Source organism: Ciconia boyciana, chromosome 2 (assembly GCF_034638445.1).
Source record: "Ciconia boyciana chromosome 2, ASM3463844v1, whole genome shotgun sequence".
Lineage (NCBI taxonomy): Eukaryota > Metazoa > Chordata > Aves > Ciconiiformes > Ciconiidae > Ciconia > Ciconia boyciana.
The window spans coordinates 22,822,828-22,837,680 of record NC_132935.1 but is presented as its reverse complement, the minus strand read 5'-3'; the positions used below and the strand labels follow the sequence as shown (position 1 = coordinate 22,837,680).

Sequence of the window (14,853 nt, the reverse complement as noted above, 5' to 3'; positions counted from 1 at the left end):
TATGTTTTTAATCTGTATCTTGGTGATTTATCATCATGCTAAAATAAATTTTTGAAAAACTACTTAAACTCTAAATTTGAATCATTTAAGTAATAACCTAGAGAATTATAGGCTCATTGATTTTTTTTTTTTTTTTAAAAAAAAGGTACTAATACTAGACAGCCTCTTTCTCTGTATTTCAGTACGTGGGGGGAAAAAAGCAGTGTAACTTAGAAAAAATGCAGCTGAACCAATGCAAGTGTAACTTGCAACGGAACCTGGAAAACAAGTACTGTTGGTCCAGTCTGAGGCAATATAAGTATTTATTTTCTTGCCAGCTCTTGTGAAGCTTGATATATTGTACTGATCAGCTATGTTGATGAGAACATTTCTTAAAAAATAAATAAATAAAAAATTTGTGAAACAGTTCCAGAGACTGCAATACTTATCCTTTCGATGTCTCAGAGCAATTTTTTACTTTTGAACAATACTATTCATGTGAACAGCTAATCTGATATTGAAAAAACTGTCTCTTCAAAACTAGGCCACTGCAAAATGTGCTCCATATCCTTTTTTCCAGGAAGTCAGTGATCTAACAATAGATCACTGTTTTTTCTTCTAGAACATAGGAATTTTATCACTTATCTTAAGTCTGTTTTTCCAAGGAAGTGGAATCTGGCCCAGACCTTGAAAGTGGGTGTTGTATCTAATGTATTGCTTTTCACCTATTTTAGTTATGGTATGGTAAGGCTACCAGGCTACCTAATCTGTTTGTTTATATGTCATGTCCGTGTGTCATTGTCGTCCCCCCTGTCCTGTTCTCCCCCCTCCCCCGCTAAACTAAAACCGGTAGCTGTTACTGTCGGGGCAACTGTCCTCTTGCAAACTAAAGGAATTAGTACAAGCGCAATGGCAAATGCATATATCAACAATGCACACGCAAGTGTTAGCTGATTATATGGAGTAGCAGTTTTGAATATGATGCTAGCATACTTTTTCTTGGGGAACTTAGAAGGAAAAAGCAATAGCTGCCAGTGAACTATTGAATAAGAGACATTGAATTAATTCCAGTTAGCCATTCATCTGCAGCAAGGAGGGTGAGAAACCTGCTAAATTACAAATTTTTAATACAGTAGTTTTACTAAATAGTGTATCTTAAGCAGGTTTCATTAAATGCTGTGTCTGTAAAGCGCCTTTACTTATTGGCACTAGGCAAATTAATGATCTACTCAGTTATTATGCCTTGCTATGTATCAGTGGGCTTGTTGATTCAAAGGGAGTACAGGTAGACCTCACCTGAGCTTTGAAGTGCTTGAGAGCAAACCAGCTGTGGTCCAGCAGCCGTGTGTTAATTTGTAATGTAATGCTTTTCTACAGATAGTGTGCTCTGCTGACCTAGTATCTCTATGTATTGAAGGACCAAGCTTTCCTTGGACTCCTACTTTGTCTGACCTAAAGACAGTTAGGCAGTAGGAAAGGGTGCCAACCAAATGGGAACTTCACAGTAGACTCTGAATTACTAGGAGTTCCCAATATGGGAATCTCTAGAAACCTTGCAGAGTTGATAGGCTTGCCGTAATGATTCAGAGATGCTTGTCTGAGTTCAGGTTGTATACCTCTCTCTGAAGATAGAGTAAAGGAGGACAGTGTGGTAGTTGGAGAAATAGGTTTGGTCAGTGACCCATGAACAGATGATGAAGGGAATAGTGGAGACTATCTGTTCTTTGACAGTGAGCAAGAAACCTAGGTCTGATCCAGTAACTAAAGCCTCTGGTTAATAAACTTTTTTCAAGCCCTAAACAATGCGTTATTCTTTCTTCTCATGTGTTATGAGCAGTTTTAAAGAGTTCCCTCTGCAATACGGATCTATCCTTAACTATGATTTATGTATGGTTAAAGTAGCTGTTCAGCAAAAATGTACTATTTACTTAGGAGTTGTTTACATATTAAGCTGTTGGTGTATTTATTTTTAAGCTTATATACTTTTGATATGCGCTTCCTTGAATCACCTGTGATGGTGCATATGGATCACGTGTCTGCTGTTCTTGATGTGGATTATTCACCCACGGGGAAAGAATTTGTCTCTGCCAGCTTTGATAAGTCTGTCCGCATTTTTCCTGTAGACAAAGGTCACAGCAGGTGAGTGATTTTACACCTTTCTCTCTTGCTGTCATTCATTCCAGTGACCTCCCTCCTTAGTCCTCAAAATTCTTCATTTATTCATTAACATCTTCATTGGGGCATTCACTTCCTATGAATATTGAAATCTTATTCTGTATATAACTTGAGATTGACAGGTCCTATAGTTGACAGATAATTCTGGAGTATGTATTAGAGTAGGACTTCTACTTAAAGGATAGCAGTATTTATGTAGTTTGGGATTAAAATTACAGTGGATTATTGTTCTTGGGTGTACTCATTTGTATTTTACCACGATGAATCCCATCTTATTTCCCTCTATATGTATCTTTAATGCTTTTAGGTCACTTTGTACTGTATCTGTCACCACTTAAGTTTGCAGTGCCTTACAACATTGTAGGATTTGGTTTCTAGGGACTGTTCATCCTATATGGATGATTGCTAAAGACATTACATGAAGAGCATTGTATGAATTCCTGAGGATCAGTTTGGGACACTTTTGTGATCTGATTCAGTACGCTTATTACCTTTTGTTCATATTTTGTTAACCAGGTTTTGATTCATGTGACAATGCTTTGAATAAAATTCACTTTGAATTAGTTTTTCATGTAAGATTTCATAAGGCAGTGTATTAAATATTTTGCTGAAGTTCAGATTGGATCTACTGTGTCTCCATTATTATTATTTTTTCAGTTTGATGAAAATCGAAGCAAGTTATCAGATCTGTCTGGTATCATTTGTTCTTCATAAACCTACCTTCATTATTCTCTGTTGTCAGTTCTTCCTCTTTTTTCTTTATTCTTAACTTTATTTTTCTTCTAGTTGCCTTCCTCTCTCCAACCTCGGCCCCCCAAAAAGTTGCTGCTAGGTCAAGTTCTAGGTGGTTTCGGGGGTAGAAATGTTGAAGTATTGATTGGGGGAGGAGTATATCTTTATTATTGATCGATGCAGTTACGTATGCATTATTCAACATAACTGTTTGTATGCTCCTATAATGCATTAAAGATTGAGAAGGGTTGTTTACATTTTCCTTTATCTCTTATCTACAGGTAGTTTTCATTTTCTTCCTGTCTTGCAATAATATTTTAAATGTAATTAGGTACTGCAGTTCCTTTGTGGGTTTGTTTTGTTTTGTTTTTAATTCTTGTACTATTAAACAATATGGTTAGCAGCTCCTATGTTCTACAGATTTTCCTTTCTATGTAATAATAATGTTCACAAAAGTGGTGATATGCAAAGTTAAAGCACATCACTGAGGGGAAGTTTGCAGACCCCATAATGCCACGGTAAAAGGCTATATTCCACATTATAGCAGATTGTTGCCAAGGCCTGTGGAAAGAATTTTCCTCTTTGTCCCCTCTTTTTTCCCCTTCTGTATGGTTGCCGTAAGTCTAGTGAGGAAAAGCCTTAGAAATTAAGAACTTAGCCTCATATAAGCTGACTAGGGCATTCTGGGACACTTGAAATTCTTTAGAAGCTGGGCTTTTTCAGAATTGCACGGTTGAAATTAATCCCATGGAATGGAGAAATGTGTCCAAATGGAAGAGCTGATCCCACCTGGAAAACTGAGAGGGCAGTTAAGAGTATCTGTAAACAAGGATCCTGACGGTATTCCAGTTTTGACTTTTGAACTCTCGCGAATCTGAAAAACTCCTAACTTCTATTGCTTTCTATTTTATTTTAAAATGAAAATTTAAATTAGGAAATCAATTAGCCATAAGAAATAAGATTTATTATGAAGTTGATTAAATTTAGTAAATTTTTAGTAAACCAAACTGGATGTCTGTGTGAATTTTTTAAATGACAGATCCATGTTATTTGGCTATGTTTTGTGTTTTTCCTTTCCTTGAGAATGATATTTAATAACTTGTGATGACAGCAACAGGAGAGGCAAAGGCTGAAAATTCAGAGTAAGGAAAGGAAAAGTACTTAGTTCCCCAAAGGTGGGTGAAGAAAAAAGCTTTGTTATTGAGCCAAATAGTAAAATGAAAGTAAACATAGAAATGCTTATGAAAACGTGTATGTGCATACATGCTATTAAACATCAACATGAGTAAAATCATTAATACTCACATCAACTGATGTATTAATGTTTTCTCAAGGTACTCATGCTCAGTCTTCCACATGGTTGTTCTTGTAGAGCATCACTTGAGTGTGAATTATAAGAGGTGGTTAAGCTTATTAAAGCTTATTTAAGGTGATATATTGATTACTTTTGTTTTTCTCACAACCCCTCCAGCTCAACTCCAGTCTAGTTTTTCCATGGCTCTTGAATAGGTGTTGTTTCCATATTTCCTTTCCATTACTGCTTGGTTTTTACTTGTAAAAATAACTGGTTGGAAGAAAGAGAATGGTCTATAAGCTGCAATGTGTGACTGATATACCTAAGGAATTGGTATTAGTGGATAATAAGTAGACCTTACTTATTCTTCACCTTTAGAATGCTAATAAATAATTAAAATTACCAGAAAAGTATACGTAGTACTATATTTTTATAGGAGAAATACAATAATAACTTTATGAATAATATTGTTCTGCTTGTTTAGTACATACTTAATGAAAATTAGGTAAGAGTTTTATTTAAATATTGGTTTAAATGTAACATGTAGAAACACTTTTCAACAGGTGCCAGCACCTGTTGAGCAGGAGTCTGATCGGCAGAAATTAAATGTAGTTTATGCTTTAATAGCCACAGAGCTGTTCTGAATCCTTTTTTACTAGCTGATATTTCTTGTTGAGTCTTGTTTGCAGGACTGGAGACTTTTCTTTGAGTTTTTAGGGTTTTAAAATTTTTCCTAGGAGTCCTTTAGGCAATGATAAGGAAGTCCATTTTTGGGGAAAGGAGGGAAGTCACAATGAAGAGTAGCCAATCTATGGCCATGTCATAAATGGACAGCCGGAGGTGTTTATTTACTGTTCGCTTTCTTGTTCATAATGGTGGTGTCAGGTTCTTTGGCACCCATTCTTCTGCAGTCCCATTCTGTAATGCTTGATCGGTATAACAGCATATTAATGAAAGTTATTTTGGAAACACTGTGCATATCATATTGTATACCCATGGCACGTTTTGCAAAAAGAGTTATTCTTTAGCTATTTACTGCAATTTCTATGAAAGCACTTACTTAAAAAGCATCTTCTCCTAGGTGGTCCTTTGACCATCACACTTTATTGGAATCTCTCTATATATAGATTTAAGATCATCACAGTGTTTAAAAAAAACAACAAAAAGTAAAAAAATAAATTTTGCCTTGGACAGAATACTTTCTATTATTTGAAAGGTAACATTGGTGGGAAAAGTGATGATAGATCATTTGAAATGTTTCTCTTTGCTTTAGGGAGGTATATCATACAAAACGAATGCAGCACGTCATCACTGTAAAATGGACTTCAGATAACAAATATATTCTGTGTGGCTCAGATGAGATGAATATTCGTCTGTGGAAGGCTAATGCTTCTGAAAAACTGGGAGTGGTAAGAGTTGCATTTTGCTTTTGTTATCACAAGACAAGATGTTTGGGATGTTGTTGTTATTACAACGGGTTAGCCTATTCAACTTTTAAAAGCTTGTTTCTAAAGGGAAAATGTAAAATTGTACTTTGACATTTGTATTTAATTTGAAAACTGACATGTGCAGTATAGCTCATAGCATTTACTGCAGCTTATAATAATAAAATTACATGCCTCATTATTGCTACACAAGGTGGCTTTTTTTTGGTCTTGTTTAATAAGAATCATCAGTTCTAACTAAACAAGATTAGAGTTTTTTACGTGGCTGTTACAGGTGAGAATTCATCCCTTTGCACTAGAGAAAAAGCAATAAATTCTGATTTGCCATACATAAGTCATTCTACTGAAGCTTAGGGTTACTACTTCTGAAAATTTTGACTGGCACGCTACTGGTTCATGTGCAGTTCATACCATGATAAGCATACGCATTGTAAAATAGACCATTTGCACCGATGCATAACTGAGATCGTCATTAACCTGTATAACTCTCAGATATCAAGTGGGCAAACTAGTGTGGTGTCTGAAGTCCATTTAATTCAATGTAAGTCAGTTTGGCTGAAGTGTTCCTAGTAGGAACAGACATCAGTCTAATTAGATACATGTCTTTTCAGTTACAGTTGTTCAAATGTTTATGTACAGGCGAAGCCAACTATTACAGTTACCACTTGCATATATTCATCTGCACAGTTGTATTAAAGTATTGAATGACTTTGGTGAATGAATTTGACACTTTGTCCACTGGGAGTAATCCCTTTACATAGCTTTATATTGTTATGGTATTTTGGAGGTGCTTACATTGCTTTTCCTGAGCCCATCAGCACAGCTGCCAAATAATGCTTGGGGGAATTTCTACTTGATCTTGTGAAAGATTGAGGGGGGAGGAAAGGGAAGCTGTAATTCAGGGAAGAATATTGTACAGTTAAGGGAGTGGATCTATTGCATAGTTATGTCTAGGGCTGCTTGTGGTTACCTGAAGCTCCATCAAGTTATAGTATCTGCGTAGGAGGGAAGTGGAGTGGAGCTGGGAGAGGTAGCAGGTGAATGGGAGTGGTAGGAGTACTTAGGGCTACAGTGCGGAATGGGATAATTCATGGACTGTTGTGCACTGTGAAGCACTGGATATGGAGTAGCACACCTAAAACAACATGTATATCTTTAGCTGTGGCCCACCATAGGTATTTGGAAGTCCTATTATTTTTCTCATCTTTTTTATAGAGTTATAGATTAAAAAGCCCCACAACTTTGTAGCCTGTATAGTATTTGTGGTTACAAACTACTATTTAAGTTGAATTTCTTTAATGGAATAACTCTTCTTTTTTGTTGAGGATGCTATTTTTTTTTTTCCTGTTCTGAATTGATTCTTGGGATTTTCCCATGTAGTGCTTCAGTCAAATATTTAAATATCAGTCCCATACTTGCTAATTCCAAGGACTCCGCAAAGCTCATTATATATTTAACTTTTGTGTTGAATTTGCTTAGACAGTGCTGTGTTGGGCAGAAGTATTACCTATTTTCCTATTGTCATATCCATATGCTCATGCAAATGCCCTTTTCACCGGGTTTTACAGTATTAACTGAAATTTTATCTCATTCACTATATTCGTAGTGAGAGAGCATGCTGTCTCTAAGATATTGTTCTATAACAGAATTGTCTGGTATTTCTGACATGCATCTTTACTCTGTGCCCTTTGTGTGAAGGACAAGTGGGTAAAAATAATGTCTCAAACACCATTTTCATATAGAATGATTCCTAATATTTTCAGGAAACAGAAAATTCACTCTACTGACTACTAGATGGCATTGGCTCCTTTTCTTATGAAAGAGTAAGGATACTTGGCTCTGGGAAGTAATAGACAAACCCAACTACTCCTGCATTGTAGAAATATTACGTACCAAAAGGACAACTTGGCTATTGTTTAAGTATTCAAAAAGTAGAGTGGTAAATGATGATCTGCTGTTTCCTGTAGTATTTGCATCAGTGAAAAGTGGCTATGGATGGGCCTAAAAAAGGCACTACCAGTTATGACTATTGGGTATTGGATATGGTCTGCACATTAATACTCTTGTGTTCCTTGACCTGACAGTGAATCCTACATCAAATAGCCTGTCCTTTTTTTTTTTTTTTTCCCTGTTTGTAAGTACACTGTTGCTGCTTGACATGCCTCTCGGAGACTGCATGTATGATTCAGTTCTGCTGTTGTGGGATCATACAAATACAGCTTTTGTAGCATGCATGTAAGGATTTCTGTCAAAGCTCTTTGGCTATCAGCTCCCAGGAGAACTATGTCAATACCTATCTATAGCACACAGGTCAAGTGGCATGTGGATTATTTTTTGTTGTTGTTTCTTTTTTGTTTGTTTGTTTGCTGGTTTTGGTTTTTGGTTGTGTTTTTTTTTTTTTACTATCAGAAATGAAGGTCGTAATTTTTTTTAGAAGCACTATGAAATTTTATTTTTCAGATGTTTAGAGAGTAATTGTTGCTAACAGGACTTAAGAGTGGAATCTTTATGGCTTATCATGTTCTTGGATATACCTTGGAAACCTTGCTTGGATTGAGGCAACTGTACCAATCCTTGTTCAATCCAACCTGGTAGTTCCTGTGATTCTTAACGTTGCAACTGTTAATGGCTATTTATCAGGATCCACTGTTTTTCTTTAGTACCTGCTCCTTTCTTAGAGGATTGGTGTTCCTATCTTCATAGTCATATGCTTGTTCATTTTATAAATGTCCAGTTCTTCCATAGTCTGTGGCTATTTTTTGAACATTTTGAATATTCAAAGCTGAACATTCAGTAATTCTGTTGGAAGTGTCAGAATATGTCTTAAATGCTTAGTTGCTTGGTCTGCTATTTTTCTTCACTGAGAAGATTTGATTGAATGACTCATCCAAAGGTCACTATTTCTGATATAATGCTAACATCTTGTAATACATTGTATTTTAAGATGGATATTTTTGGGGTGGGGGTGGATGGAAACCAGCATCCTGAAAGAGAAAGAAAAATGGTAATCAAACATTTTTTTTCTTTGGTGAGTACTTAGTCTTACTTGGTTTTAGCATTGCTGGGTTCCAAGGAAGTTATAGTGAATATATAGTACTTACGTTGTGACTGATGAGCATTTATCCAGTTGGAAAGTTGTACTTTCTGAACCGTGGCTACCCTAGTAGTCATCAGTTCTGACATGCATGTTTCTTTTGGTTTTTAATGTATTTGGCATCACACTCATTATTCAAAATCAGTGAAACATTAGAATTAAGAATAAAAGTCTCTGGAGGAACCAGAGGCATGCTGTGTCTCCACTCCACTGACAATTAAGTCTGCATGGGTTTTACACAGGGGTAACAAACCCCAAATCTCTCTGTTGGAACTACTTCAGAAGTTGCTTTAAAATAATTTGCAATGTTTAGTTTTTTAAAAAAAGCTGATTAAATAATAAAGAATTATTATTAAATAGGACTTAACAGGTGTTATTTTTAAAGCAGTAAACATCTAGCTCTGCATGTCCAGAAGCAAAAGACTCAATTAAACAAGACTTTCAAGATACTCCAGACTGTTCAAATATTGTACATAAAATAAGACATGTTAAGTATGTTTGAGGCTTTTGTATCTGTGCTCTTGGAGAGGTTTGGGATTTCTGAAAAGGTAAATGGCTTTTGAGGAAAAGAGGAAAATAGAGCCTTGTCTGAGTGAAAAGGCTGGAAAAGCAGCAGTAATAGAGTAGATTTCAGTTAATAGAGTAGAATTAATGTAATTAATACAATGAAAGGGATAGATGAGGTTTTTTGAATTGTAGTGAAAGCAATGAACCATCAGTAAAACTTCAAAAAGCTGTATTGTTCTTCAGTCTATTGACACATTATAAAAAAAATCTACACCTGCAGTTCTGAGACTGTAAATGCTTAGTAACATTACTTCTGTGAGTAACAGCTGCAAAATTTGGCTCTGTTACATTTCCAAAGTAGTTAGGAATTAGACCACTGGACAATTGAAGAAGAAAACTTTCTTCTTGGGAATGATTTGTATTTCAGTACGTGTAAAACTAGCGTGAGGAGTGAGTGTAACAGTAGCAGAGCATAGGTTTGCTGCTTTCTTACAAGATGCAGAAATAACAGCTTTTGAGTGAGGACTGAAAAAGATGGGCGAAAGTGCAGTTACAAGTCTGGGTTTTGATCTAGCAAAGTGCATTAGCAAGAGTGCATCAGAACTGTCTAAGTAGTTGTATATCCTTTCAGTCTGCTTCTAGTATACAGTTCCATTTTGTGAGATAAGGCTGATAACAAGCAGTACCAGATATTGTGTGACACGGCATTCTTTTCGTAGTGATTTTGGATTTGTGATTCAGTGCACATGTAACTTCATCCCTTTAGCTATGATTTTTTGCTCTTAACATCTACATTTCCTTTCTTGTTTTGTCATCCATTTAGATTTAAAGAAGCCGTAAGTTTTTGGTCCAAGGAAACAATGAGTAATAAACTCTATGGCAATAAATTTAGAAAGCTGTCTTCAGCAGAGCAATGGAAAAAAAAACTACATAAAGACAAACTATGGTGTAGAAAATTGCTGGGATACGTTTGCATTCTAAAAATATGTTGCACCGGTGCTCTGTCTGCCCTAACCTAGAAGGGCAACCTGGACAGGATAGATAAACAGACATTTCATATTCTCATGCTGAATTACAGGAGTCTAATAGTGTGAAGTTTTAAATACTGCACAGTACAAATACAGCCCTCTTTAAAAGAATTTTTTGTTAAAGGTGGTTTTAGCTCTTCAATCAGGGCTCTGGAAAAATGCTTACTTTCCTTCTGCTTAGATGGGAAAAATAACCAGCCTCTATCATCTGGAGGGAGGAAGGAGGCATAGGCAGTTTACCCGAAGACACATTTTTCTACTGCTGACAACTTTGTTGCATTTTAGAGTTCTTTTTCCCCCTTTTTCACTGTAGATATTTGCTGTGAAGTACTGCTGTGGTAATGGCACAAATCAGCTGTCTTTCTGCCACATAATTTCTATTTTCCTTATACAGGGAAGGAAGTTGCACATTCACTTTTGGAATGTGTGAAAAAAGGGTCATACGTAATCTTTGAGCATGTCTTCCACTCATTATGTCACATAAATCCTAATTTATTACATTGTAGAGTGTTTTAGTCCCTTAAACAAAATCTCTAATCCTGCTAAATTGTGCTGCGTTTACAGCATCTTCTCCAGCTCAAAGCAGAATGGGAAGTAATGCTGTTCTCTTCAGCTGTTTACGTTGACCTTTGTAAATGAATTGCAAGAGAGAGATAGGAATTCAGTGCATTATTGCAGTCTGCTTTCTTAGCTATCTGCTCTCTCTCATAAATAGACAGAAACTTGTCATTACTGCAAAATTTTCTTTTCCCATCATGTAGATGAGGGTGCACTTAGCACAGCATGGTACATGGGGCATTGGCATTCAGTCACCAGCTATGTGCCTTTCTATATACCACATTACACAGAAAAATGGAATCACTCAAACATAACCACCGCTTAATCTATATTAATTTTTTAAATAAGATATCCTGGATGTATCTTTAATTTACAGATTCACCTCTTCTCTGTAAAATCATCAAGGTTATACTAAATCGGCAGCAATTTGCTCTTCTTAAATTAAAGGAAAATCATTGCATTTAATTAAAATAAAAGCTCTTTAATTTGGATTATGTTGGCAGTTTTCTGCAGAGTGGGAACACCTGGGATTTATTGAGAGTGAACCAGCTATTCAGACTGGCTCACTAGAAGGAATTTCAGTAAAGGGCAGGGGGGTAGTTTTAGTGGGTTAAGACTGTAAAATTTACTCACTTGCAATTTGAGAGGTCATGATAAATGTAAGCAAAGCAGAAAGATTTGTTTTTACGAATAAGAGGGTGTGAAGAAACAGACGTTAAGACTGTTATGTGTCTCTGATGCCTGAATAAGAATTTTCTGAGCAATGAGCAACTCTGCATCTGGTACCTTGGTTTCTTTATTGTCCCAAAGGAGAAAATCCTTTGCCATATGTTTTATTAATACTTGCTTTCAGACCGTTAATGGTATTTTGGACCAAAATTATCTGAGTATAATATTTTTTCAGAATTTATGAAATACGCTAACAGAAGTCACTTGTAAAAGTGACCTCCAGAGTGGAAAAGAAATAGCCCATTGCCGATTTCAAAGGGGAACAAAGCATGTTTCATAATAATGTGGCTGGAATTTCCAAATTTTTGTGTGTGTGTGTAATGAAGATGTTGGTTTTGTTATTGCTTTTTTTTTGTGTTAGTGTCTGAAACTCAGGTTCTGTTTTTTCTTGAGAAAGTAAGAAATTAGTGAAACTGAGTCAGTTGCAAAGCTGAATAAACAGAAGTTGTCTGAACTTTTGTTTTGCTTTAAATACTTTAGGTGCAGGTAGTAGCGGATCAAATAAATGTGGGAGGGCAAAACACTTGTGCTGCTGCTTGTTTGAGAATATGAAAGGTTTTTAGATGTCTGAAATACTGGAGTTACAGCGTGTATTTTGGGAGGGAGGGTAAGAAGACGAGGATAGGATTATCCTCTGTTAATATTAAAAGATTTTTCTGTTTATGTTAAAAAAACACTAAGTGGCTTGGCAGTAGAGGACTTTTTTTTTGCCATAAAGATTCACTTGCTTCATTGGTTAAAGTCTGAAAGCTCACTAGGCTGAAAAGCAGCTGAAATTCCCACAGATACAAGCAAATCCAAAATACATAGAAACTCATATCCCTTGTGAAGCAGTGCATGCTTTAAACAAAAACACAGCCCACACAGATTTTTTCCTTGATAAGTTTACTTGATAAGTAAACATTAGGACCAAAGGAAACATGCCCGGTTGAAAAAAAAAATAAAAAAAATCCTCTGTAGGTTAGCTGTCAGGAGAAGGCACATCTCACTTTGTGTTGTTAATGGTGGCTCAGACATAATTTTAAACATGGATAAAGTTAGTCTTTTGTGGTAGGTAATACTAGCTCACCTGTATTTCATGTGTTTGTGATACTAAGGTGTTTTTAGTTGCGTGATTAAAGTAGGAACTCCCTGTCTGCCATATAGTCAAGCTAATACTTGAAATCTGGTATGCACACTGGGCTTCCTAATGGATCAAGGCACTGGGTAAGATTTAGGCCATCTAAAGAGCTGTCTGTAAAGCTGTTAATGAAGACAATTTATAGCATTTGTACTTACACTGGTGAGTGATTAAAATGCCTGTAAATCTTTGTTTCACAGCAAAAGTTGATCATCAGCAGAGGCTAGGAAAGCAGGCAGACTCTGATCAAAGAGGTTTTACTGTCAGCTATTTCTATTCTCTCCTTTCTCTACAGCACATTAAAATCTAATTTTCAGGGAGTAAATTCAGTTACTTTACTGAACTTTGAAACCTGTGATAATGTTTTGTGTTTGAGCATTGGCGTATTTTTGAAGTTGTAGTTTTTTGATACTTACCTACCCTACTGCTGAAGTTTCTGTGGCTACAGCCATTTGCTAGAAGGAATCAGTTTGAATTAGAAGTTAAAATTTTGTTTTGTGGAGAAAATGGTGACAGTTAAATCCCTGTTCTTTTATAACGTGTTTGTCTGTGGTGTTTTCCCCATAGCTTGCACCACGAGAGAAGGCAGCTATGAATTACAATCAGAAGCTGAAGGAGAAGTTCCAATATCACCCACAGATCAGACGTATAGCTCAACACCGTCACTTGCCTAAAAGTATATTTTGCCAAATCAAGGAGCAACGTATCATGAGAGAAGCTCGTCGGCGAAAGTATGTCTTCCTCTTCTGGCTTTGTTTTCTCTTGATCTTAATAAAATGCATCACTGCAGTGCTGCAGCAGCAATGTACGGGAGTGTTAGAGCTACAGTGTGTGGGAAAAACAAGTATGAGCTACTTTTAACATCTGAAAAAGTGATCATGAACTACTGGATTGATTAACCTTTGATTATAAGGAAAATGCAGACAAATGCCAGTATCAATGAGGACTGGCTGCTTCCCAGAAGTTCAGTGAAGAAATGGGAGCAAATACCCCATTGGAAGGAGCCACAATGCTCTGTTAAGCATGACATGATGCAACATTGCAATGCAAACAGAATGGGCGGTTTTAGGTGTGTGGAGGTTTTTTTGGGTTTGTTTTGGTTTTTGTGGTGTGGTGGTTTTTTGGGGGGGTTTTTTTTGGTTTGTGTTTGGTTGGGGTTTTTTTGTTGTTTTTTTTTTTAATGCCAGACTCCAGGATGAGTGTTTTCTGTCACCTGGATCATTGCCATATTGGAATTTCTAGGAGAAGAAGGTAGCATACTTTGCTGTAGCCATTAAATTAACAGTAAAACCAGAAAGTGGTGGGTTTTAGTTCTTTCTCAGCTGAAAGACTCTACAAACTTGAGCAGCAAATACTGTTGACATGAAACCCAAGTAAGCTCAGCTCCCAAGAAAAGGCTCGATTTGAAACTTTTCTAAATTATCCAATTTTAAAGTTATTTTTCAAAAGGACAATCATTCTTCTCAAAGGAGGAAGTATGTGGCTTTTGATTAATAAAAGCAGAGCAGTTCTTAATTTTTTTTTTAAATTGTAGGATATCTCCATTAGTAGCTTAAGGAGGAAGCTAGTATTTTTTAAATCTTTGTGCTGACTACTGGACTTCATTTTTCTTTTTTTTTGTTTCTAGGGAACTGAATCGTCGTAAGCACAGCAAACCAGGATCTATGCCATTTGTGTCAGAGAGGAAGAAACATATTGTGGCAGTAGTGAAATAATTGTTTTCACGTGTACAAAATGTCACAATGAAAGAAAATGTCACTATTGAATGAATCCACTGTACAAAATTTGATGGACATTGGTAAGACAGCGTATGGCTCCAGAAACGTGGCTTTTCTTCCAAGTATACACATGCTCTGATTTCTCAAGTCATTGTCTGCTTTGGGTAGTCATAAGAATTGGCCCTGTAATCTTTTATTGCTATTTGCCTGTCTGATGTTACTGGCCCAACACTGTGTTACAGTGGAGTTTGACCCTTTTGATATAAGGAGGTAACTTGGTAGTTGGTGAAGGATATCTGTAGTTCCAATCCTATTCCTACTACAAAAGAAAGATTAAATCGATTCAGGCTTGTCAGAGGCAAATCAACCTTTGTTCCGTATAGAGTTATAAAATCAGTTGTCCTTACAGTGGTTGGGTTTGGTGGTGGTGTGTTTTTTTTTTTTTACCCTAATAAAGTAAACGAGTGACCTTAA

The 14,853-nt window shown here is 36.2% G+C and overlaps 1 protein-coding gene across 1 annotated transcript in view; it reads left to right on the top strand.

Annotated features, from left to right (window-relative positions):
- DCAF13 (DDB1 and CUL4 associated factor 13) overlaps nucleotides 1-14,853 on the top strand; it is a 26,350-nt gene extending 11,497 nt beyond the window's left edge. Inside the window, exons 8-11 of the mRNA XM_072852068.1 lie at nucleotides 1,954-2,118; nucleotides 5,454-5,589; nucleotides 13,229-13,392; nucleotides 14,289-14,853. Coding sequence (XP_072708169.1) covers nucleotides 1,954-2,118; nucleotides 5,454-5,589; nucleotides 13,229-13,392; nucleotides 14,289-14,376 — 553 coding nt within the window. The 3' untranslated portion in view covers nucleotides 14,377-14,853. The remainder of the gene's footprint in view (nucleotides 1-1,953; nucleotides 2,119-5,453; nucleotides 5,590-13,228; nucleotides 13,393-14,288) is intronic.